This window comes from Pseudonaja textilis, chromosome 2 (genome assembly GCF_049901715.1).
Source record: "Pseudonaja textilis isolate UNSWEBS1 chromosome 2, rPseTex1.2, whole genome shotgun sequence".
Taxonomy (NCBI): domain Eukaryota; kingdom Metazoa; phylum Chordata; class Lepidosauria; order Squamata; family Elapidae; genus Pseudonaja; species Pseudonaja textilis.
In genome coordinates, this window is record NC_141991.1 from 80,931,579 (window position 1) to 80,958,834 (window position 27,256).

The 27,256-nt window shown below is 37.6% G+C and overlaps 1 protein-coding gene across 1 annotated transcript in view; it reads left to right on the forward strand.

Annotated features, from left to right (window-relative positions):
- Positions 1 to 16,592, forward strand: part of SLC22A4 (solute carrier family 22 member 4) — a 60,580-nt gene extending 43,988 nt beyond the window's left edge. The window contains exons 5-10 of the mRNA XM_026696452.2: positions 2,600 to 2,726; positions 5,674 to 5,771; positions 7,363 to 7,577; positions 9,856 to 10,038; positions 10,936 to 11,071; positions 13,153 to 16,592. Of these exons, the coding sequence (XP_026552237.2) occupies positions 2,600 to 2,726; positions 5,674 to 5,771; positions 7,363 to 7,577; positions 9,856 to 10,038; positions 10,936 to 11,071; positions 13,153 to 13,234 (841 nt within the window). The 3' untranslated portion in view covers positions 13,235 to 16,592. The remainder of the gene's footprint in view (positions 1 to 2,599; positions 2,727 to 5,673; positions 5,772 to 7,362; positions 7,578 to 9,855; positions 10,039 to 10,935; positions 11,072 to 13,152) is intronic.
- Positions 16,593 to 27,256: the final 10,664 nt, after the last annotated feature.

The window sequence follows — 27,256 nt, forward strand, 5'->3', positions numbered from 1 at the left end:
AAGCCTCAGATCATAGATACATTTATAGTGTTTATCAGCATTATAATTTGTTGGTATCCCACTTAATATTAATTCGGTTTTGAATTATATTTAAAGATCTGGTACTTTGCATGTTGTGTTGTAGTAGCAAAGTTGAGCTGGTAAGATGAAAGTCTGGAGGTCTCAAATTGGCTTTCCCAGCAAATCCTAGCTCTGCCCTCCTGACTTTTGGGCACTGCTTTGGTAACTCCTGCTGCCGCCACGTGGTTTCCAGGGAACACCTTATTTGGTGTTATCTCTTTAATCCTGTTTTTGAGACAGAGAGGCTTCCCACAATCTGCTGACTTATTGGCAACTAAAAGGGTTTGAAAAAAAATTCTATACTATAAGCCCTGGAAGTGTGGTATAGTGACTTGAGGTTTCATCAACAACATCACCCAAAAAAGGACCAATTTTACCAGAGATGGGTCAGACTTATTTTTTAAAGAAAAGTATAAAATGTAACAACTTTAGATTTTAAAATTATACCCAGATGCCTCAATTATACATGGTTCTAACATGCCTTCCAAATTATTAAGAAAAGAACTGTAAAATTAGATGCAAACCAGAACGCACGATGGCACTGGTTAACAACAAATACTATTGCTGTTCTTATCATTGCTAACAAATGGATTTTAGAAGCAAAACATTTATGGCCAGTCTGAAGTATAAATGAATGAAAGTTGACATTGAACTTCCTATATCGTTATCCAACAAAACAAAGATATTTAAGAACCCATTAAACAAATCAAAGAATCATAATTTGCATACTTCTACAAAAATAAGGGTCTCTCGAAATTGCTGATCCTTTTGCTTCATTTTAACTGGGAAATTCCTTTCTCTCTGAAAGCCCATTTTATTCAGAGGTTGCAAACTTCTAGCTCACTCCTGTTCCTAGTCCTCCACATGCCTTCCTCCTCCTCTGTTCCTTTTTGAAGTTATTTTCGTTTGAAAATCCCTCAAAGTTTCTACAGGTAGTCCTCGACATGCAACAGTTCATTTAGTGACCACTCAAAGTTACAACGGCACTGAAAAATGTGATTATTACAGTTTTTCACACTTACAACCATTGCAGCATACATATGGTCACATGATGAAAATTTAGATGCTTGGCAAGTGGTTCATATTTATGACAGTTGCAGTGTTCCAATATCGTGATCAGCTTCTGCGACCTTCTGACAAGCAAAATCAATGGGGAATCCAGAGTCATGTAACAACTGTATTATGAACTTAACAAATGCAATAATTCACTTAACAACTCTGGCAAGAAAAGTCATGAAATGGGGCTAACTCACTTAACAAATGTTTCATTTAGCAACATAAATTTTGGACTCAGTTGTCATCGTAACTCGAGGACTATCTGTATCTCTAGTTGAAGTAGGGATTGTGAGTTCTCTCCAAATTTGCTTCAAAAAAGGGAGGGCATTACTCCTTCATGAATATATTGATTATGCATTTGTCAAGCATATAAATTGAGAATATTTTTTCTTACTAATTTTTCAGTAAAACCAGAAGTCCCTATAAAATTTTGTTAATAATTCTTAACTTTTTGAAAAAGTAATATTTATAATAGGCATCAAAATATTTAGAGGCACTAGGTTATTAGATTCATAATCTATTTTTCTGGACATTTTAATAATTTCCTTTCCAAGAAAATACTCTTATGAAGGAATAAAAGAAACTATCATCAAGAAGACACACAGATTGATTGACCCTAAAGACAAGACCTTGTTAATTGAATTCTTCAGGTGAAATCAACACACGGCTCCTAATGTATCTATTTGCATAAAATAAATTGTGATATATTTAGGGTGGATTTATATAACAGATTGTATTCAAATGAGTGAGATGTCACCTGTTATTTTAATATACCAAATTTTCCTTGAAGTTTTGAATACTCACTGCAGAGAATTAGTATTACAGTTTTTTATACATATATTTCAATTTTCTCCAAATTATAGAAAGCAAATAGATAGGTGTACAATGTATCTGAATCGTTTGTGGAATTATTAATCAAGTAAAGGAATTAGGATGTAAGGAAGAACATTGTATTAACATATGTTAGCTCCTATATAGCATTTATATAGATCCCAGGTGTCTTACAGTCTAAGCTACCATCATGTCAGAGATACACTGTCTGTATTATTCTCACTTCCAAGGAAATATATTTATTATAAACACATTCATAGTCCACCTACCCAGTTCAGTGGATTATAGACACGTTAACATAAATTGTTCTATTAGAATTAGCAAGTATTTACTCAAATGTTTGGATGTATATATCAAATGTGAAGTCTTTTTAAACAAAAAGAGTTGCCTTGAAATGAGAAAAATGTAACATCTACATCTTCTTCTATGATTTCCCGAATTTAGCTCCCCGATCATTAAAGAAAACACAATGCAGTGAGTTAGTTAGTTAGTTGCTCTCCCTGACACATTCCTTTCTATGCTTCCTATATACAAGTGGACCAGACCTTTGGCGTCTCATATCACAATTAAGTGAAAACCCTTTCAGTCACTGTGATGGCATCAATTTATGAAAAAAAAAGAAAAGCTAAAAGATAATTTGGACTTGTTACAGGTTTATTCCTGAATCTCCTCGGTGGCTGATCTCTCAAGGAAGATTCAAAGAAGCTGAAGTGATTATTCGGAAGGCGGCAAAAACAAACAGGATTCCAGCTCCAACACTAATTTTAGATCCAGTAGACGTAAGTATTAGGAGTTGGTAGAGTGGTTAAGGTACCTGCCTAGAAACCATAAGTTCTAGTCCCACCTTAGGCATAAAGCCCCAGCCTAGTCACTCACTCTCCATCCTAGAAAGCAGGCAAGGACAAACCATTTGTCCAGGCAGTCACCAGTCATCAACAATTATTTGAAGCCATAGACTCAGAAAATTGTATATTTATATTTTTGTTGTACTTGCTGTAGCCCACTATTATAATAGTGACTGAGCTGGGGGACTTCGGACCAGTCACCATCTCTCAGCCCACCCTACCTCACAAGATTGGAAAATAGGAGAAGGACATATTATGTATGAACACAGCTTTGAGTAACTTATAAAGTAATAAAAGTGGGATAAAAAGCTAATCAGATAGTTAGAGAAACAGATAAAAGGCAAATAGATAAACAGCAGGTCTCAGTTGTACCCCTGGTCATGTTAAAAAACATAACTCTTAAGGTAGAGCAAGTGATAGTTTGCATGCACTAGTACTTATATCTGAGTCAATTATTACTTATTAACAGTAAGAACCATTTAGTGATTCATATATGGCAAGGTCTTCAAAAACATCAACAATTTTTCCAGGTGAGCATTATAAACCCAGTTATATGTGCAATAAAACACCGCTATGTCCTTGAAGAGAACAAGAGCAGATAATATGCCATGAATGTTTGCCTGAAAATAAATTTAACAAGTATAAAAATCTAGCTAGCTCAGTAACACAGCCAAGATCAAGAAACCTTCCTGATTCTAAATATAACGTTGTCTCTCGTGTTTTCTGCCTATGTTCCACTTTTATCCCCCACAGCAGGCATTTTAATATATTTCAGAGGCGGCTTGGAGCTTATTCCACTTCTATTATTCTACTTGTCAGCTATAGTTCTATTCTCGCTCAAATGTTGTGGTTTAATCACATTGGCAGGGTTTATCATTTAGCCATTAATTGCCCTAGATTGTATTTCTGGCTTGGATAGGCATGCTGCCCATTGTATTTAAAGTTTCAGGATGGCTTTATATCATTTTTTTTGTTTTCCAGGGAGGGGAAAAATCACATCCCTCCCCTTGTGAGCTGCAGATAAATAATGAATCACACATAACTGAACTTGATCGGATCACTGACATAATTGTGAAATGGACTTTGGACAAAATGTATTTTCCCTCCTTCCCAAACATTTAGTCAAGCAGTCCACCTAGTGTAGCTAATTTTCATCTTAAGTCTTGAGGATAAAGGCTGTTATATATGTATACTACTAGTTTATTCCATTGTAGCATTGTTTTAAAAAAAGGCTCTGGCCACATGGTATGACTCAATTTATTTTTAAAAAACAAACTTGGGAAGAGTAATGAGTTTTGGAGTCAAATGGAACAAGGTTGATCAACCACCTCCAATGTAATTATTTACCAACTAATGTATGAAGTTGTTATTTTCTCTGTCAATTATATATTCTTGGTTATGGGTGGCAATAAAGTAGAAAATGATGCTAAGAGAAAGTCAAGATAGGCAATTCATTGGTTAGCTGTTGTGTGTCTCTTTGTGATTCAGTTTGCAAGAGGTTTTAACTCAATTTTACTTTGATATGCCTCTTCTCCCAACCCAGTTCAACCCAATCGAGACTGTTAAAATAAAGATTATAGAAGAAAACAGAAATGAACTTCTGTGGAAGGCTACAAACTCAGTTTTTATAGTTACGGAAAACTCTTGGTTTTATGCTCAAAAGTTCTCTAATTTTACCAGAGACATGCAAAAAACAAAGAGTTTTTTTTATTTATTAGAATTTAGGGACACACTTTTCACTGGCACACCCAAACCAAATTCCAGAATGGAAAATCCCCAAGAATGTCTAATTCTGCTCTAAAAATGAAATCAAATAGCTGTACTGCATTACTATAGTAGTTGAGTATCTAGTCATCTCTACTTGTTAATTGCTCTGGTTTCACAGACAACACTACCTGTCTTTTCTAATGAGCTAATGACTTGTAGTTGCAGTCATAATGAAGAAAATAAGCTAATCTGTCAGGTGTTGTTTTTATTTGTTATGAGTTTATCTTAAAGGTAAAAGTTTTCCCGGGACAGTTTACAAACATATTTCTGATGTAGGAAGCTACAGTAGTCCTCGCCTTACACTGCAATTGGGAGTGGAACTTCCATTGCTAAGTGCAGTGGTCATTAAATGAGTCGTGCCCAATTGTATGATTTTTTTGCTATTATTAAGTGAATCATCATGGTCATTAAGTGAATCACCTGGCTATTACATGAATTCAGCTTTCCCCATTGACTTTACTTGTTGGAAGCCAACTGGGAAGATTGCTGAATACCCCTAAAACATGTTGGTTGCTAAACTCTCAAATTTGGATCAGATGACCATGGAGATCCTGCAACAGTCATAAGTGTGAGGACCAGTCATAAATGCAAGAACCAGATCTTTTTCAGCACCATAATTTTGAATGGTCATAAGTCTAGAGCTACAGTAGCTGTACCTCCTAAGGAAACTATTCATGAAACTGGGAACCACATCAAAGTGTTGAGTATTTTATTTCATATCTGGCTGTTTTTATTATGGATCTCTTGTTGCTTGAGTATGTGTCATGTGTTCAATAAATATGATTCATTAGGTCTCTATTCCCCACAATCCTTGTTAATTGATTGTTACTAATTGAGGCTAATTCTCAAATATAAGACTGTTTTTCATACAATAAAGAATTTTGTAAAATAGTTCACTTTTGAGCTGATCTCCAAAACAGGTTAAAATCTGTGCAGAATGAGAATGAAAATACACAAAATTGTCAAAATGAAAGCAATCAATAAGTCAGTCCATCTTCTTTTAACCAACGGCTTGGTTTTCCTTTTCTTTGCCTTGTGTGCTATCCAGGACATTTATGTTTGTTTACTTGCTTGGTTTTGGAATGTTCCCTTTTTCCTTTCTTTTCCTCTTAAGGTAGAAGATTTGAAAGCCAAGCAACATCAGGGTGTGTTTTTGGACTTGTTCAGATCACGAAACATTGCAATTATGACTTTTATGTCTCTTCTTTTATGGTAAGGTTCCAACAGCAGGCTCATTTAATGCAGAGGCCCATTAAATGCAGACACCCGATGATCTGTTTTTTATTCAGGGCATGTTAGGCTGTTTGGGACACTCCAATCCTTATTTATCCAATGAGATTTTACTTTATATTTTGATTTATGTTGCTGCCCTGCTTGGCATATTCAGCTGCCCTTAACATGTGAATTGCCATTAAAATGTGATGTAGATCAGAAAATTGCAAACGTTTTTATAAATAATTTTCTACACCTAGAGGACCTTTTATTAGATTGTTTGCTGATGCGTGTAAGTATGGAGGGATTTTGGAATTGTGAGCAATGGAGTTCATGCAGTCAGAAACCCTTCAGTAACTAAACTGCATCAGAACACTTTTGTCTACTTCTTTACCTTAACATTTTAACCAGACAAAGCTAATGACTAACCAACAGGATTAGATACAACACCAGACTAAACAATATCACACTATTATTGTTTCCAGCACTGCAGATTAGATAGAAAAATAATAATAAAAAACAATTTAACTGAACAATGAAAAGTCAAGGAAAAAAAGGAAACAATTTACGTTTAAGCACCAGAGATGTCTTAGTCCAGTCAATTCTTTGCACAATGTTTTAAAAATAATTTTATATTATTGAAAATACTGAACTTTATCAGCAAAGGTAAAATACAAGAAATGAGCCTGCTTATTTAACATTGGACATTAGTTTTTAAAAGCTACTATTAATGCAAGCACTTTTGGCACCAGATAATAATGAACATTGTCACTATACTATAGGTTATCAAGAGATTCAGATACAAGCTATTGCGTAGGCACTATTTATTGTGTAACACTTTCTGCAATCGTATACATTTTCTGAACAGAAGGAATCAATATTTAACACTCAGTTCAGTTAAATTTTCAGCATCAAGAGCCGTGGTGGCTCAGTGGTTAGAATGCAGTACTGCAGGCTACTTCTGCTGATCACTGGCTGCCAGTAGTTGGAGTTCCAATTTCACTAGGCTCAATGCTCAACTCAACCTTCCATTCTTCTGAGGTCGGTAAAATGAAGACCCAGATTGTTGGGGAAAATATGCTGACTCTAAACCACTTAGGGCTGTAATGCACTGTGAAGCGGTATATAAGGCTAAGTGCTATTTGCTATCTCATATACTGAATTGGATAATTGAGAATCCTGAGGAGCTTCTTGTCTTCCCATATGAGCAAGCAGCATGTAAAATTAGATGGCTTCCCTCTAACAGGTACATCCCATAAAGCAGCACTTAAGAATACTTTAGGGTGAATAGTCAGCTTTTCCCTGTTGTCATTAGAAGGACTAGGTTATATTTCATCTAGGGATATTATGAATTTAGCCCCATTTGATTAAGATACATGTTTACATAAATTATTGAAAAACAGTAAAACAGTATCAAAACATAAATGTCCAGAGGGTTGTATGTGTAATTTCCCAAAGCATATTTTAATGCCATTCCAATTCAAAAAAGTGCCATCTAAAATAGTAAAATAGGAAATAAGTCTGTTTTGCTATTGGGCTGATTGTGTCAGATTGTGGCTATTTATATTTGCTGATTTCTCTTTTATCTCAGGATGTTTACATCTATTGGCTACTTTGGCTTGTCACTCAGCACCCCCAATCTGCATGGAGATGCCTATTTCAATTGTTTTCTGTCAGCAGTCATTGAGGTCCCAGCCTATGTGATTGCTTGGCTCCTCTTGCGGGTCTTACCTCGGCGCTATACAATAGCTGGCACCCTCTTCTTGGGAGGAGGAGTTATTTTGTTCATACAGTTAGTACCTCCAGGTAAGATGTCTGTGTGTGTTATTTCATTTCATTTGTGTTGTAGTAATTGTCAATACTGTATGTGGAAATGGAACAAGTGTTAAATAATTATTTTTTACACCTATATCATGTGGATTCTCAATTTTCTATTCCAGGAAAATTTGTTAAGATTATGTATGTTTAGAGATCTGCATTCACAGAACATTGTAGGAATGTTTATCAGTTTATTTTTGTGACCTCTGTGCACCACACATCTACAAAATACACTGCAATATTTTTTTTTAAACAATGTCCAAATGGTAGCAAGAATTTGGTAGAAAGCCAAACATGGTTGCTCAGCTTTTGGGTACTGTTATTTCTTACTGGCCTTCGTTGGATTTAAGGCTGAGCAAAATAATAAATATATAATTGACTTTTAATAATTACATTTGAATCTCTAAATGCAAAAGTTCTTAAACTTTGCAATTCTGCAGCTATCCACTAAGGGCCATTACAATCCAGTTCTGGTAGCAGTAACATTCTTTTATTTTATATGTATGTAAATACTGTATGTGTGTATATACAACACTTTTTATTGTTTTATCTATGTATAAAATACAATGAGAAATAAAAATAGGAAATCAAGGGAAGGAAAAAAGGGGGAAAGAAAATACGAGGTACAAGGGAAGAAAGAAAAAGGCATTGACTTCTGACTCTTTTTAGCACAGTACAAGAAAACATTACAAATATTACTACATGGTAGCAATAACATTCTAACATCATTCCCATTTTCCCCATGCTAGATCCTGTTAATTACTCATGACTCCCCAAGTGATTTCAACTCACGTTTGAGATGCCTCAGTAATACTCTTGCAGTACCTTTGGTTATTCTGCAGCTGCCATACTAGCAGTCTTCTACTTATAACTATTCTATAACACTCTTCTACATTCACTTTTGTTCAGAATGCCAAGTTTTCAACAATTCACTTTGGCACCAGGATGCCTGTTTTTTCTGATCCTTCTTTAATTCTTGCTTCACATATTCAACAGTATTTTCAGATCCAGTGTTGATTTTTTTTGCATTGTCATTGGCCATGACTTTCTTGGTCTTCTGGAAGGCTATGAAAATCTGACTTTTCCTCCAGGTGTTGGGCCAGGATAATAGATAAACCCAACATAGGTATGGCTGTGTAACTCAGTTTATTCTATGGTACTTTGGTTAATGTTTTATAATTATTTAACCTTGTTTGCTATTGTTAATTACCCAGAGGTTTTTTTTTATGCTGGAGCAACTATACACATTTTCTAAGTAAATAAATAAAAATAAATTTTACAGCATCACATTGTAGATACCTACTTTCATGTAGCCTGTCTTGACAGTATCTCTAACCAAGTGTCTTCTCCTTCATATCTATCTGATTATACTTTGGATTTAAAGGATTCTTTCTTTGCATGCCTATAATTTTTATTTTCAGGCCCAACAAGCCATTCCTTCAGAGAAGAAGCATCATTAAAGAAACAAATCAAATCGAGCAATGTTATGGTCACAGGCCAGCAAAATATTGAGCAGTTATTTTGCATGACTTCTACTTCAGATTTTATGGTGCATAAAATCCCTTTACCTTTTGAAGACTAGTCTTTGAATCTGTGATAGATTTAACAGATTCCAGTGTCCTCGATTACTAAATGTACTGTAGATGAGTGGCAAAAAATGGCTAGAAAGGCTACCAGTGAATTATGTGCTCTTAGACCACCATGCCTGCAGTTTCACATAACTGCAGTTGTGTTTTCACCTGTGTAGCATCTTTATGAAGCAATATTGTTTGGATAGCTATGTTGTAGGTAATTTTTTCCAGCAGTGATTTTTCTCCCTAGCCTCTGATAGCTTGCTAGTACCTTTTTTGTGTTATGCAGCCATGAAGACGTAAGATATTTTGGTTATTTGTGATTGATCAAGTGATCTTTCACTCTTCCACAGTCACCTTTGCATGCATACCCACTTCTGTTCTGGAGAAGTCTATATTAGTATCACGATTCTCAAAGATTTTATATCAGTTTCTGAGAATTCATAGCATGATACAAATTAGGCCTTAAAAGCATATCTAAGGAGGTTTCCAGCTTTATATGGCCTGTGGACCAAAGAAGTCATAGAATAGATCCCACTTGATAGCCTCCGCAGCCTCCGCAGAAGAGGCTTTCATCCTGCAGTGCATAGACAATGGTTGAAATGATGGTGACTTGAAGTAAAAGTAGGATTTGTGCAAAGTTGATTAATAAAAGAATCACTGAAGTTTGTTTCTTCCTTAACTTCTTCCCACAGATCTCCACGTTCTGTCTCTCATCTTAGTGATGCTGGGGAAATTTGGGATCACGTCAGCCTTCTCCATGCTTTATGTGTACACTGCAGAACTCTACCCAACAATAGTAAGAAACATGGCAGTGGGTTCTTCTTCCATGTCATCCCGAGTGGGCAGCATTATTGCACCATACTTCGTTTTCCTGGGTAAGAAATTTATCATTTTAAATGTGCTCAAAATAAAATGCTCCCTAGTTTAGCTTTGAGACAATGGAGAAATACTCCGTAAACTTTTCTGTGGTCTCATTAGTTCTGTGTTTATTTTTTAGGCTTAACTCACACTGTCTTTCAAAAGATCTAGATATTCGATGCAAGCCATCGTTATTCTTCTAGAAGCACTTGATTCCTAGTACTTTTCCAATGGTGGATTGTAATTCATGGCCAATAATTATTACCAGTAGTAGAGGACTATTTGGGGATAGTGGTTACAGGTACCAGGATCAGAAAGAAGGAGTTCTAGTCCTTCCTTAGGCACAAAGCCAGCCTGGTGACCTTAGGCCAGTAACTCTTTCAGGCCTTGGAAGCAGGCAACGGTAAGCCCTTTCTAAAATATTGTCAAGGAATCAACACTGATTTAAAGGCACAACAAAAAGCAATTCTTAACAAAATTACCAAGAAATATTTTGTTGAATAATATCCAATGCTGAAACATGGATTTCAAACATATAGACATTAATTGCCAATCATTCATAAATCTTACCTGATAAATCACACTCTAAATGTCTGACTTCTTTAAATCATACCTTCTATCTAATACCAAGATAATATGCAGCAAAAAATCAATTAAAACGTATCATAAAATGTGATTCAAAGGAGCAAAACCTGTACAGTAAAATCACATGACAAAAATAGCAAAACACTGTGCAGATTGGATAGTGCAAAATAATATAATTTTAAAGTAAAGATCATGAAAGATTGCTGTTAAGGTTAAAAGGAATACATCCAGATAAAATCCAGGAGGAAAGGGCAGGAATCAAATAGATAAAGGGATTATGAATTTATATTGTAACATTGTGTAATTAACCTATTTTTATGTTTTACCAGGTGCTTATGGTAAATTTCTGCCTTACATCTTCATGGGCAGCCTAACATTATTGGTAGGAATTCTCACCCTCTTCTTACCAGAAAGTTATGGGAAACCCCTGCCAGAGACATTTGATGAGATGCAACAAATTAAAGGGTAATTTGATTTTACTGAAATAGAATTCCTTACTATATTTCATATAAAGGCATTGTGTATGGAAACAGATATGGAAAAAACAACAGCAATTCATTCAAAAGATGTAAAGTTTTCACCCTTAAATTGGTATGCTAAAGAATGCCAAGGGACAGACAGTAACTGATTCAGAGGGATCAAGCAAAAATGAAAGGTTAAAATTCTGAATGTTATGCTAATGACTAAGATACTTTAAAAATAATTTTATATTTATAAGAAATGCTTCTGCCAAAAGATCATTTTGATCAGCATGCTGATCATTATGAAATCAAAAGATTATAGGAACTGATGGAATATCTATATAAATATTGGAAACAACAGGAGAAGAATCAGTAAACATTCTAATCAAACTATGCCACCCAATCTGGAAATTGACACACTGGTCCAACAGATGAGAAGAGGTCATTCCATCAATAACAGGAAAGGGAAGCTTAACAGAATTTACAAACTGTTGTAAAAATATCCTTGATTTCACATATTAAGGATTGTACCATTGTGTAAGGATTGTGTTAAGGATTGTACCATTATAGCCCAACTTGGAAAGAGAAATACCAGATGCTCAAGCTGCTTTTAGAGACATTATTATTACTTATGCAATTGGATAATTGAAAATGCCAAAGAATACCAAAAAGAAGTCAATAAGTGCTTCATTGATTATAGAAAGCCTTTTGATTGTACAACTACATCAAGCTAGAGACTGTTCTTAGGAAAACGGGAATCTCAAAACATTTAGAGTCACTGAAGTTGTTGGGTAGGCAGTCAAATGAATCTATTGCAGTATATAAACTCATTGTCCTCATAAGAAATCTACATACAGGAAAGGAAACCAGGCTGTATGGAACATGATGAAACAAAATAAGGAGAGAATATACTCTCTCCTTATTCAAACTTACATGGAATATATTTTGAGAGCTGGATGAAAGAAGATTAATGTGATTTTAAAACTGGAGGAAGATACATCAATCTGTGCTGATGATAGGACTGTGATAAATGAAAATCAAATTATTGTTAAGCTCTAATAATGAAAATAAAGATGCATAATGAAAAAATGGGTCTGTGATTAAATATAAAGCAGATAAAACTAATGACAACAGATACCATAGAATAGAATTAACAAGCCATTGAAGTGATTGAAGCCATTGGAGTGACAGCTTCTTCCTTTTAAAATTAACTAGCAATAGCAAGGGAACCAACAGTCGAAAAATATACCACAGGCCAGCACTTGATAGGAAAAGAAAAGTATCTTGGAGAATATATACAGATGTCATGATATGTATATATCGAAAAAGTTCAGAAATGTGTACACAATGTTTTTTCCCCCCTGTGATGCCATATGGAAGCAAAAGTTTTGCTCCGAAGGAGCAGTATATAAAGAACATTGATAATTTTGAATTTTTGAGTTTGGGAAGATTCCTGAGGATATCATGGATAACAAAGAAAATGGTATCATACAGATAGACTGACTTAACAATCATTCATTCAGTGACCACTTGAAATTATGGTGTTGAATGAAAGGATTTATGACCTGTGCCTGAACTTACGGCTGTTGAATGCTCCGATAGTCAAATGATCAGAAGTCAGGCACTTTCCTGTATGACCACAGGGTGCTGCACCTTTCCTGTTCCCTCCCCCGCCCCCCGCCACCGTTTGTGATCTTTTGGCTGTCCTGCAGAACAGCATTCATTGGCAGTAGCTCCGTGGCTGGGCCTGAAGTAGAGGATTGAGGCTTTCAGCAGTATCAGACAGCTGCCACCACCCCTATGCCTGGATTTTTTATGGTATTTGGAGAAGGAATTACAGAATGAGGCTTCCATTTTAGCACCCCATTCTTGTAAGGCCAGGTTCGCCAAAGTATGTTTTTCATTCAGTTTAATGGAAATATTTTCCTACTACTTGTCTTTGGGACTGTTAATCAGAGCCACTCCTTCCTTAATAGTTCACATTTATGCCAAAATATATTTTTATAAGACAGCATTTGGAAAGTAAGAAAAGTAATTGTTTGCTGCCATCATTTCTAATGTACATTATTTTTTATTTGTTTTTAGGTTAAGCAAAAGAAAACATGACTACAAGGTAGATAATTCAGAGCAAAATGAACTGCCCATTAAGGATATGACATCATTTTGATCATATCAGTTGAATGGAGGAATGTGTGGTTTATCTAAAGATATATGAAAGTCAATAACACTATTAGACTTTTCCTAATGATCCTGCGGTTCTCAAAACACTGATGTACCAAATATGTGGAATTGTGTTAAATTGCTGTGTTGGCACAAGTTACTTTTATCAGTAACTATTTCTATCCTTTGGTTTGGGATTTGCATTTTTGTGAGGTCTTGAATATTTTCATCTCTTCTTGAGGTGCCGGTATTATTTTATTGTTATATGTGTATTTATACTTTATATAACATTTAGTTATGTGTTTCTTGAACTCAGAACATTTTTAAGTATTTTAAAGTGTGGATTAAGATCTATAATATTACTCTTTAGAAAATAAATGACAGAATTTTTTGTGGATAGGGTTGTATTTTCTAAGGCTCACTTGAAAAATCTTTAAAGGAAAAAATTGACTATAATAAAACGTAACTTTAAACTTTAAAAAGATACTTTTAAAAGTGAAGCACGTGTTTTGAAATTAATTTACATATTAGAAATAAATTATAACTATATTTTCCTCTGTCAACCAGAAAATAGCTCTGAAAATCCAAAATTAAAAATTAACTATCATTGGCTCCTATCTTTTAGGAAATTTACCTGTCAAAGAAAGAGCAATGCACACAATATGTAGGCAGGGTTTCTCCACACTTTGCATTCCAGTTATTTATATCATTCATTCATTCACTAGGCCCAGATACAGCTCTTTGTTTATTTTCTTCAGTGAGAAATATAAATTAGGTGTTAAGTTGGATGTAAGTCAGCCTGCCAGAAGAAATTATTTTATGAAACTGGATTTTAAAAACATTTTAGGTGATAAAGTAAATATTAAAGATGATGGCTTGCATGAGCTTGTCAGCAAATCCAATGCTGAAAGTCATATGATAAGATAGTGATTAAAATCAAGTATTCAGACAGTTGGGTCTTTATGTGTAGATTGCAATTTGTTGCCCATTTAACACTGAAATTCTTTATCTTTTGTTAACCAAATCTTTCTTGTTTCTGGTTTGTAAAGCTTAAAATAGCATTCTATGAAAATGTAAACTTCTGTAATTCAGATTTTGCCTGCGTCATGGGAGCAAACTGGCTTTCCTGCTTTTACTGCCAAAGTACCATTCCTAGTAATATATTAATCAGATTTAATTCATTAAAAAGTATGTAACCCACTAATGTCAGAATCTTAACTGTAGCAAAACTGCACAATATGCTGTTTTTATACCATTAATCTGAATACAGCATGCTTTGTTATAATACTACTAGTCCAGAATAATTTGTTTTATGACCTTAGGCCAATTTTCTCCAATGTGATGATCCCAAGATAATGCTATTGATGAGAATGACGGAGTTTATATTGTAATACATCGGATGGACAAGACTATCTTGGACATTATCTGTAATAGTTCTGTGAAGGCTGCTTTAAATTTTACTTAACAAATTTTAAATATGGCAAAGAAATTCTTTATAAAAGCAGCTTTTTCTAACCACTCCTTTGAAACTAAAAACTAATAACTTCACATTCTGTATGGATCATCTATATCTACCTTGAAAAAGAATGGCAAAAGAACAAAGCAGCATTTAAATCAACCCCTGACTTTCAAGTGACAAATTTAGGACTAGTACCTTCTGTTCCTTGTAGGAGAACCCTTCGCCTTATGAATCTGTGCAGTGATGTTAACATGTTAATGTATGCTATGTTCATTTCTTTTTCAATTCTTTTATGGTTCTGGTACATAGTCTTTAACATGACTCTTCTAACATTCAAGTTACTTATTTGTAAGATTGTCAGGTTCTGAATCACAAGCTATAACTCTGGATCTACAGTGTTTTCTCAGGTTTTTACCTACGGCAAACAGGCAGGATTCCTAAACATCATTTAGAAAAAAGAAGTTCATGCTAATAACTTTCTCAACAAAAATCTGTCAGATAAAATTGTTTAATAATGTATTGTAATCTGGCAATATGTATAAACATATTATGTATAAATATTTTAAACAAAATAATGGATTTCTATACAGTTTTACCTTGTTGTAATTGTAACTGTTTCTAAAACAATATTTGTGGTACTTTTTTGGAGAATCTAGTTTTGCTAGTTTTTTCATTGTTTAAAGAGTCTCTTGATTTTTAGTTCAACACTGTCCAGTTTGAAAAGCTGCACTTTCTAGAAGATTGTGAGTTTGTTTTTAATTTTTGGAGGGATCACTTCTCTAAAGATTATTACAGTATTATCTGACCTAGGGCAAGTTGTAAAGACATTTTAACCTCCCGATTAACCTCCTGATTTAACCTCCTTAATTTCTTATAATATAGCTGCTTTCATCTAATGTGGTCCAATTTAGTAGTTGAAGAAAGCCTGCTGAAGAAAGCAACAATTGTATTTCCTTTTGCCTTTCACTGCTAGGTAGTTGAAGATTTATAACTTCCAGGCATGGATTTTTGACATTAAGTTCCGCAGTATTGATCCTATAATTTCTGCATCAAAATATTTTTCAGTAAAATGTACATTCTTTGACAATATAGACTTTTCTCAGGGATTTTTCAGATGATTTCAATCTTCCCAAAACAGGAAATGGAAGGAGGACCATTTGGAATGGAAGAAGGCGAGTCATTGTCACATTTTAATCCTTCCTTTTTGTCTGTAAAACAATTGTGGTGCTAGCCAAAGTTTTAATCATGTCTCCTGGTAGGCAGTATGCACAATTTTGTTTCATTCAGTGAAACGTATTTATCAGTCATGCAAGTAGGGAATCAACACTTCAATATAGCTCCATTTTTTTGCTACTGCTCTGAAAGACATTAAAAAGGAAGGAATCTGGCTCTTATTAGGTTTCAATAAAAGGCTACAAGTTATAAGTCAGGCTGAACAAATTCCATTTAATTGTTAATTTTGTAAAGTGCCTTGTCATGTTTGGTGTTTCTTATTTAAAAAAAAGACTGAAGTTTCTCAGTTAACCAAAGTGTGAGTTATCTATTCCATATATCTCCTCTAACAGCTTTTAGACCTGTTTTGCATTGCACTTATACTGTAACTGATAATGTACTGAATATTGAATGGAATCAGGTTCTCCGACTGAAAGAACTGGTTTTGTGATTAGGAGGAGGAAAAGAGTACAATGGTCTTTTCTATTGGAGGATCCTCAGAGCAGATTGAGACAAAGTGTAAGGCAGAGAGGAACTTCTATCTTACAAATTTATGTTCTATGTTGGACTATTCACTGTTCATTTGGATTGTGCCAATTTGTATAAAGTTTATGGAATCTGTCATGCATCACCCTGTAATAGTATCTCTTTATTTTCTTCATTGCAAATAAAAACATAAACAAAACCTTCAAAACTTATGCTGAGTTTTCTGTGCTTGAAGAGTAAAAAAGGGAAATTCTATGTGCATAGTAATATAAAAAATACATTTCCTTCAGATACTGATAACATTGTCCTTATTTAGTACAAAGAACTAACAAATCAATAAGAAACATGAATATATAGTGTAAGATAGATGTTGGGGAACCAATGAAACTTAGCCTGAGAGTTGATGCTGATTTAGTATTAAATAATACAGATATATCAATAAGTATGAAAGAATCACTTTAGGACCGTTATGAGGGCACTACAATCAATACTGCATTATAATTTCAAACTTGGGACAGATTATCTTACACAAGTAATAAGAAAATAAAGCAGCCATTATATCCCAAAGCAGACAAAATATTTTGAGCAATTATCAAAGCTGTTAAATATTTTTGGTTCACTTAGTTATTATGTGATAAATGTGGCAATTTATCATGACATTCCAGAAGAACTGGATTAGTCTGCTGCACCAAAAAAGATTTAAGAAACTTGCATTTTAAATATACATTCTTACTTTTAATAAAAAAGGTGGACAAATAATTGAAAATAAATTATTCACATTTTCTTAATTTCTAAAAGTCTTCTCAAAGTTAATATTTCAAAAATATCTTCCACTTGGAAAGATATACTTTGAATTACAGTTTTGGAGACAATTATGAGGGTCCCTTGGTGATCTCAAAATGATAAGCAAGTTTGGATCCAATTAGTTTTAGGTTAAGATACCATTTTCAAATTTCAGGGTGGAAACATTTTACATTTCTACTTATATACCAAGACAACATATTTTGAACACATTCCTCTAAAGTTTTATTAAACAATTCAAAGCTTTCTCCTTCAGGTTAGCTAGATGTAAGTTTAATGTTTGTTTAGAAATACATCTGCAGCCTCAGGTCTTCTGAATGATATCTTGCTAAGTGAAGTGCATACAAGTTCATCTGTTTCCTATCCAAGCAAACATGCAATAAGTAACCATTCTCCATTTGATTGAGAAATACTATAAAGCCTTTATAAAGACTTCATTTGCAACCTCTGTCATTCAGGAGCTGTAGAAGAAATAAAACAACATATCTATATTGTTTCAAGGAAACCCAAGGTCATCTCCATAAAGTCATCAAGAGCTGAGCTCAACTTGAGAGAGGCTTTACCTTTTAACCTATGAGCATTATCCTTCATAGGCAGAAACCCATATTTGAGGTTAGTGATAAATCGCTTCTGAGTTGGTTAATGTTTATTTTAATGTAATTACACACATGCCGTGGCAAGTTCCCTTCCTGGAGTATGTTCAAAGAAAAAATCTACAGCCTTGAAGAAGCCTCAAGTATTGGTCTCTATACAGGCTTGTGTGAAGCCTCAGGTATTCATCAGATGGTCAACTCCAAGATAGCAAGCAAGAGTTAAATTTAACTGAAATTTAGTAATATATTTCATTGCTTAATGCAATACATTTTGAGTCCCTCCTAGTACGTAACTGGAATACATAAACACACACACACACACACTATATATATATTTCTTAAGTTTTCGCGGGTACTTACATGTATGGCATTCAGCTTTGTTCAGGTATTTTCCCACATTGTAGTTGTGCTTTTAAAGTTGTAGCAACGTTTCGGCAGAATCTCATCTGCCATCAGAAGCCTGATGATGGCAGATGAGATTCTGCCGAAACGTTGCTACAACTTTGGTGAGATTCAAAATTTTTTACTACTGGTTCTGTGGGCATGGCTTGGTGGGCGTGGCAGGGCAAGGATACTGCAAAAATCTCCAATCCCTCCCCACCCCACTAACCTGCTTTCCAGCTCTGTTCTCCTGTGCAGGGCAGCAAAAGAAGACCCAGCCGATCAGCTGGGACTCAGGAGGCAGAGACTAGATGGGGGAAGGGCCAGTCAGAGGTAGTATTTGCTGGTTCTCCGAACTACTCGAAATTTCTGCTACTGGTTCTCCAGAACTGATCAGAACCTGCTGAATACCACCTCTGAACTGATAGATGTAAAGGTGACAACAGTACAATGGAATTGAACAGTCTGATGTTACATAGTAAATATGGTTGCATACATATATTTTGAATGCATATTTATACATTGGCAGAGAGATAATCTGAAATATTACTGTCGGTCTTGGAAAAGTGACTTTGGGCCAGTCACTCACTCTCAATCCAACCCACCTCACAGGATTGTTGTGGGGAAAATTGAAGAAGCTGTGTTGGATATGTTCAGTGCCTTGACTTATTTGTAAAAATAAAGCAATATAAGTAAGTAAAAAAGAAAGAACTATTCAACCAATGTATGATTCTCTTTTCTGATTTATTTTTAATTAAAATATCTATAGAAGACTTGAGTTTTAATATGGGACTAGTAAGAATTCTTTTTACTTTTTTAAAAAAAACTTCCTTATCCTCTCCCAGTCACTATTTGCTTTACAGATAAGCACAAATATGTACTGTATTTTTCGCACTATAAGACACATTTTCCCTCCCTCAAAAAAGTGGAATGTCTGCATCTTATAGAGCGAATGTTGCTGAAGTCCCACCTACCCACCAGCCCCCACCCTTCGGCCTCTGCCTCCCAGCAATTTGCCTCCTTGCAGCAAGCAGGTTTCCATGCATCTTGTTTTCAGCCTCAGTGTGCCCGTTTTTGGCCTCTGTGCGTCCCGTTTTTGGCCTGTTCCAGGCAGTGGCGATCCCTGCCACCTGGAACAGGCCAAAAACAGGGTGCAGAGAGGCCGAAAATGGGATGTGCAGCAGTGGCGATGGGTGGCGGTGATCCCCACAGCTTGAAACAGCTGATCTGGGAGGAACAGTATTCTGGGAGGCCGATCCAACCGCCAATTAGCTGCTTGTGCTAAATCAGGCTGTACTGAAGCTGACCAGGCTGTTTGCCGTAAGGAGGCAAGTTGCTGGGAGGCAGATTTTTTTTTTTTCTTGTTTTCTTCCCTAGGTGCGTCTTATAGTCTGGAACATCTTATAGTCCAAAAAATACTGTAATTATTTTTGTCTACATTGTTACCTGCCTCAAGTTTTATGCCTCATACTCGGTCACACTCACAATATAATTTGGTTTTGATTTTCCATGTTAATTTATCAAGCCATTGTACTTTGCAAAACATGATTTAAAGCTTTGTATATTCTTGACCAGATCACATTTTTTACACATTTTTTAGGTGAGGATTATATTTTGAGGTAGAAATTAAGGTTTTATCCCATTAAATTTCGCTTGGTAAAACTCAAGGTTCAAAGAAAATGAGCATCCACTACAGGAAAAGTCTCCTTCAGCAGGATCCATAGATTTTTGCTGCTTTTGCTAAGAATGAAAAAAACAAATGCAAATTCTGTTCCTTTGGGCTGTACATACATGTGAGGCTACAGAAAAAGGCTTGGAAAAGGGACAGGGCTTAAGTGATGAAACTGCCATGTTGCTTGTTGCGATATGACACATCAGTAGGAAGTCACGTACACAGACAACCCAATACACATACAATACATATATAGGGTGACACTATAGGAACAGCTACGTGTAAAACCTGAGTCACTTAGGATTAACCATATATGGCAATGTTTCCTGTTCCTGTACAAAATCCTGAGTCAGCTATAGCATAAGGATTAACCATATATGGCAGTGTTTCCTGTTCCTGTCTAACCTCATGTAACCTAAACCCACCCCCTGCTTGCTGCACAATAAAAAGAGAGGGGCAAAGTTTGCTCTGGGCTCTTTTCCTCTCACCAAAAGAAACCTTTGTGTCTGTCATCTTTGCCATCAAGAGGAGCCCACCCAGACAGTCTGTCTGGGTGCAGGTCGTCAGCTGATTCATCCTGGTACTGGGACCCGCAACTCATCAACTGGTGACCCCGACGTGATTTCACAACGTGCTCCTTTTCTAGGGAGACGTCGCCTGACTCCCGTACTACCCACTGGGCAACAGCAAGCGCATTCGTAAGTATGGGCTCCCCACTTTCCAAAGTTCTGTCCAAGCATGTGGATGAACTTCATTTTTAGTCAGGAAGGCCAATGCTCTGCAAAGAACTAATGGCATGACAGTCTTTCCTCTTTCAAGGAAAGCTATAATCTCTTTTCTGCTCTATCTTCAAAAACATTGCCCAGCCTATTCCGAGGATGGCACTCTTAAACGCTCCACATGGGAGAAAATTGGGAAATGGATCCATCAACCTCCTCGGGCAGCGCCACATATTCTCTGTACCTGGAGAGCGCTCATGGCTGCGATTGATATTTTTTATCCTTCTCCTGATTCAACTTTGAATCAACAAGATTCCCTCCCTCCTTCTTCAAATCCCCCCCCTGCTCTTTCAGCAGCTCCTTTGTCTAATTCCCCCCCTGCTCTTTCAGCAGAAACTTTACCCATCTCCTCTTTGTCTTCAAACACCCCCGCTCCCCCTCCCTCCTCCCCTTCAACAAAAGCCTTACATTCCTCTCCTTCCTCCCCCTTAATCCCCCTCTCCTCTTCCAGCAGAAACTCCACCCACCTACTCTTTGTCTCCAAACGCCCCCGCTCCCCCTCCCTCCTCCCCTTCAACAAAAGCCTTACATTCCTCGCATTCCTCTCTCCCCTTCCCCCCTCCCCCTCCCTACAGCATTTCAGCCTCAAAATCTTCCTTTACAAAACCTGACTCCTTCCCCTCTAATACCCCTCCCCTTGCTTCGTAACACCTTTCAGGAAGCTTTAGCTAATGGGAAGATTAATGCAGAAGATCTTTCTTGCTTCCCATGATCCTCCAAGCCCCAGTGGCAGGAGGCAATCCAGTTGCTCAGTATGCCCCCATGGAATGGAATCTTATGAAAGATCTTAAATCTGCCACCACCAACTATGGTCTAAAGTCACCCTATGTGCGTGCCATGCTGGAGAATATCTCTAACAACCATAATATTCTCTTTTCTGAATGGCAAACAATGGCTTCAATGCTTTTGACGTCCTCCCAGCTTGCAGCGTGGCACAACGATTATCGCTTGGCGTCTCCATGGCTGCAACAGCAGGGCTTCCCCAGGGTGTCACCTTGGATCACCTTTGTGCCAAGGAGCTGTGATCACCCCACAAGATGAGATTCAAATGGCTACTGAGGGCTATCCTATCATGCGTAATGCTGCTCTTAATGCCTTTCGTAGGGTTCCTGACCCATCTCAACCCTCTTTGTCTTTTCATAAAATTCTTCAGGGTCCTTCTGAACCTTATACCTCTTTCATTGACCGTCTATCAGATGCACTTAACCGGCAGATAGAAAACCCCCATGCGCAAGCTGAGCTTCTCTCAAAGCTTGCAGTGACTAATGCTAATGATGATTGCCAACAAATCCTGAAACCTCTTCAGTCCATTCCACATCAGACCCTTGCTGACTATATTAAAGCATGTCAGAACGTGGGAACTGAGGCGCATAAAGCCACTGCCCTTGCCTCAGCCATTACCTCCTCGTTTGCCATGACCACCCCTCGTGCAGGGAATTGTTTCAACTGTGGCAAACCTGGTCATTTTAAGTCTCAGTGCCGTTCGCCAGGAGGTGGCAGTGCACCCAAGGGAAGGGGACCTCCTCCTTCCTCTGTCAAGCCAAAAACAGTTTGCCCTCGCTGTCGTAAAGGTTTCCATTGGGCTAGCCAATGTCGCTCTAATCCACATCCCTCTCCAAATGCCCCTCGAAACTAATTTCGGGGCCAGCAACTAGCCCTGCCTCCAAGGTTGCATCTACTTCGTCCCAATCAGCTTTCCCTGTTCTGCTTGCAACTGCTATCATCTATGAGGATCCTGGATCTGTCTTTACCCTCCCTCTCACAGTTACACTTCCCCGCCCACTCTCACCTCACACGCCCATCTTGCTCATCCCAAACTCCTCTTTGATCATGGAAGGGGTGATCGCCGCCCCTTTCTTTATGACTCATCCGCTCTTAACTGCCTCTCTCTTACAGCAGTAGGTGATAGACCTTTCTCATTACCTGCTAACACTATCGTAGCCACTCTTATTATTCTCCCCTCCTCCATCCCCACTTCCTCTTCCCCTCCTCATGATTCTCATCATGTCTGTTTCTCTCCCTCTTACCCTTAAATCATCCATTCCTGTATGGGTAGATCAGTGGCCACTCCCCCAAGAGAAGCTGCTTGCTCTGACTGCTCTTGTCTCTGAACAATTAAGTGCTGGTCATCTTGAACCTTCTACCAGCCCCTACAATACCCCAGTTTTTGTTATAAAAAAGAAATCTGGGAAATACCGTCTCCTTCAAGATTTAAAGGCAGTGAACTTTATCATTCAACCAATGGGTGCTTTGCAATGTGGACTTCCCAATCCAAACCTTATCCCACAGCATTTTGACCTTCTAGTTATTGACCTTAAGGATTGCTTCTTTTCCATCCTCTTCAACCCCAAGATAGGCTTCTATTTGCTTTCACTGTCCCAGAACTGAATAACTCCAGACCCACCAAAAGGTATCAGTGGAAAGTCCTTCCTCAAGGGATGCTAAACTCTCCCACTATGTGTCAGCACTATGTTGACATGGCTCTCAACCATATCGCAACCTATATCCCTCCTTTCTTGTATACCATTACATGGATGACATCTTGGTCGCAGCTGAAGGCCCAAAGGCACAGTTGCAAAAACCCTTCCCATCCTCACTAAACTCTTGACCACAGCAGGCCTCCACATAGCCCCTGAAAAATACAATCTCACTATCCCTTTCAATATCTTGGTCACAAACTCCTGTCTTCTGCTGCCACTCCTGCCTTACCTTCTCTGACTCTCCCTTCCTCTCCAACCCTTGTACAACTTCAACAATATCTTGGCACGCTCAATTGGGCACGGCCTTATCTTTCTGTCACTACTGCAACCCTTTCCCTCTATTCCATGCCCTTACGGGCTTGAAACATCCTTCAGATGTGGTCCATCTTACAAGACAGCACTTGGAGGCACTAGCCCAAGTCAACAATACCTTAAAGCAAGTGTGGGTGGATCGCATCATCCCCAACTGTTTGCTATCTTTGGCTATCTTGCCCACACCTGCTCTCCTCACAGCTATTCTCTTCCAAACAGCCCCCAAAACAAAGAAGCTGTGCATCATTGAATGGCTTCACCTTCCCCATACTCCTAGGGCAACTATTACCTCCCGGGCCCTTCAGCTCGCCTTTTGCTCTGTACTAAGGGGCGTCACCGAGCTAAGGCCCTACTCGGCCATGATCTCCAGGCAATACATGTTCCCTTCAAACTGTCTCAATGGGACCCCTTTTTCAGACATCTGATGTATTACAGGACGCTCTGGAAAATTGGATTGGTCCCATCTCTTGCCATCTTCCTTCTGACCCTCGTTTGCAGCTAATAAAAACGGTACCTATTACCTTTTCCTCTCCAGTAGTTGCTTTTCCACTAACTCAAGCCATCACAATCTTCACTGATGGCTCTAAAACTCATGGTGCCTGTGTCTGGTATGATCAAGGCAACTGGCACAAGCAATTGACAAAGCCCCAATCTTCAGCACAACAAGCTGAATTGGCTGCTTTTAACTTGGCTTTGAAAACATTTCCTGAACAACCAATTAACATCATAACGGATAGTCTATATGTCTCCCAATTGGTCTTACATATTTTTGAGGCATATCTATCTCCTTCTATACAACCATCATTAATGACACTGTTGCTTCAGCTGCAAATGCTCATTCAATCTAGGACCCATTCTCTATTCGTAGCCCACATACGTAGTCATCAACATCTCCCAGGTTTCCTTTCTGAAGGGAACCAGGTAGCTGATACTGCTTGTAAAATACTTCCAATCAGTATTAAGATGCCTCAACCTTCCCCTCTATCAGCAGGGGAAAGTCATAGTTATTTTCATCAAAACAAAAAGGCTCTGGTTAAACAATTTGGCATTTCTCTGCAGTTTGCAAGCAAAAACTTTTCCTCAAGGGATTAATCCCAGGGGCATAGAGGCTTGTGAGACATGGCAAATGGATGTCACTCAATTCTCACCTTTCGCCCCTTGGAAATACCTTCACGTATCTATTGACACCTATTCAGGTTTCATCATGGCAACCCCTCAAAGGGGAGAAACGTCAAAGCATGTTATTAATCATTGTATTCGGACCTTCGTAGTACTGGGACTGCCAAAAAATCTAAAAACAGATAATGCACCAGCCTATATCAGCTCTCAATTCTCTGAGTTCTGCTATCACTGGTCCATTATCCACAAGTTTGGGATTGCCTACAATAGCCAGGGGCAAGCTATTGTTGAAAGGGCTCATCAAACCTTAAAATTGGCATTGCAACGATACATGGGGTCAAAAGGCCTTAAAGGCCCCCCCTAGCCTCCCAGTATTACAAAATGTGTTAAATGTTTGTCTGTATACGCTTAACTTCCTCAATCTCACTGGCACCCCTCCCCTGTCTGCTGCATCTCGACACTTTACTAAACCACCTGTTCCCACTTCGAGACCACTAGTCTATTATAGACAGTTACCTGATCCTGCGTGGAAAGGACCTGCCGAATTGATCACCTGGGGTCGAGGCTACGCAGCGGTCCAGCTTCCTGACAGAACTCTTTGGGTTCCTGCAAGGTGTGTCCGCCCATATCACCGCCCACAACCAGCGGAGCCATCATCCAAAAAAGATGACAGCACTTCTCTTCTTCCTGCTTGGCTGTTCGTGTCGCTGGACTGATGGGACATCCACCAGCCTTAACGCCCACAAACCACACAACATCACATGGGTCATCAAGGACGCTTATGGACAAATACTCAACTCTACAACTAATTACACCATGATTTCTTCCTATTTCCCCAAATTACATTTTGACTTTGCTGAAATGATTATGTATTATTGACAAAAAAATCATTTTGTATTCAGGTACAATTGTTTCCCAAAATTGATGTATATAATTCAGAAGATTTTGTTTCTTTACTAGAACCTAGACAATATAACCTTAGGGCAAAAAGAGAAGTAGTAACTGCTTTGATGCTAACTGTACTGCTGGGATTGGGGCTTCTGGGACGGCCACAGGTATAGCTGGCCTTGTTATTTCTGATCAGCATCTTCGCCAGTTAAGTGCCACCATAGATGAAGATCTTAGAAGGGTTGAAAAATCCATTCTTGCCTTGCAAACTTCTCTTACCTCTTTATCTGAGGTGGTCTTACAAAACCGCAGAGGCCTAGACCTCTTGTTTTTGAAACAAGGGGGACTATGTGCTGCTCTTAAAGAAGAGTGTTGTTTCTATGCTGATAGCTCAGGAGTTGTCCTAGATTCCATGAAAGAACTAGACACCAGCTTCACAACATACTTGGTATCAAGGACTATTTAACCTTTCCCCATGGTTAACAACATTGTTATCTGCTATAGCTGGTCCACTTATCCTTCTCTTGTTGGCATGTACCATTGGACCATGTGTGATAGGTAAATTCTTAGAAATCCTTAAAAGAAAATTTGGCCAAATTGATTCGGATTTATACTCAAAGCAAAAACAAATTAATGCGCTAATAGAGAAAAAGGCCCTCTTGCAATTCTCCTCAGATTCCGATGACTCTGATAACGAGTTCACCAAAGATGCTGCCAAAGGGGAACCACGAATTCTCATGAACCTATGACAGGATGAGTCGGAGGACCTAGACTGGACATAACAGTGAGGATAGTGAGTAAATAGCCCTAAAAACAAGATAAAAACAGAGGAGATGTTGCGATATGACACATCAGTAGGAAGTCACGTACACAGACAACCCAATACACATACAATACATATATAGGGTGACACTATAGGAACAGCTACGTGTAAAACCTGAGTCACTTAGGATTAACCATATATGGCAATGTTTCCTGTTCCTGTACAAAATCCTGAGTCAGCTATAGCATAAGGATTAACCATATATGGCAGTGTTTCCTGTTCCTGTCTAACCTCATGTAACCTAAACCCACCCCCTGCTTGCTGCACAATAAAAGAGAGGGGCAAAGTTTGCTCTGGGCTCTTTTCCTCTCACCAAAAGAAACCTTTGTGTCTGTCATCTTTGCCATCAAGAGGAGCCCACCCAGACAGTCTGTCTGGGTGCAGGTCGTCAGCTGATTCATCCTGGTACTGGGACCCGCAACTCATCAGTTGCTCATATCATTCTAATTACCTTTGTTCCACTAAAAATACCCCCAGTCTACCTCAAGCTTGATTTATCATAAATTCATGAACATGTCTACACAAGCTTTTCTGGCATCACATCAAAGTGATTTGCCTTTGTCTTCTATAAGGTTTTTTTTTGACATTCCATTCATGGATAACAAGACCTACCTAATTTAACTTCTGAATTCAGGCCAAGTCAGAAAACATCTCCAAAGTAGAAGAAATAGCACACATTTTTAGTTATCTAGAATGTTGTTCTCATCTGGATTCCTGATTATTGCCATGTATCACACACACCCATATTGTGCATAGTTAACCTTTGGTCAAGTAACTAACAGAAACATCTTTAAAAACTTTTGCTAGATATGTGGTACTCCAAGATTTGACTTCCATAAAACCAACTTTGGTTTTGTGGAAATTCCTTAGTGACATTCATTCAGTTAGTACCTATATTTACAACTATTTCACTTTGTTTAAAAAATGTGCCACCCTATTATTTGCCTATTACGTAGTAGAATCTGCAGTTAGATATACTTTTATTGTTGGATTTTATGTTCTACTAGATTTATATAATCCACCA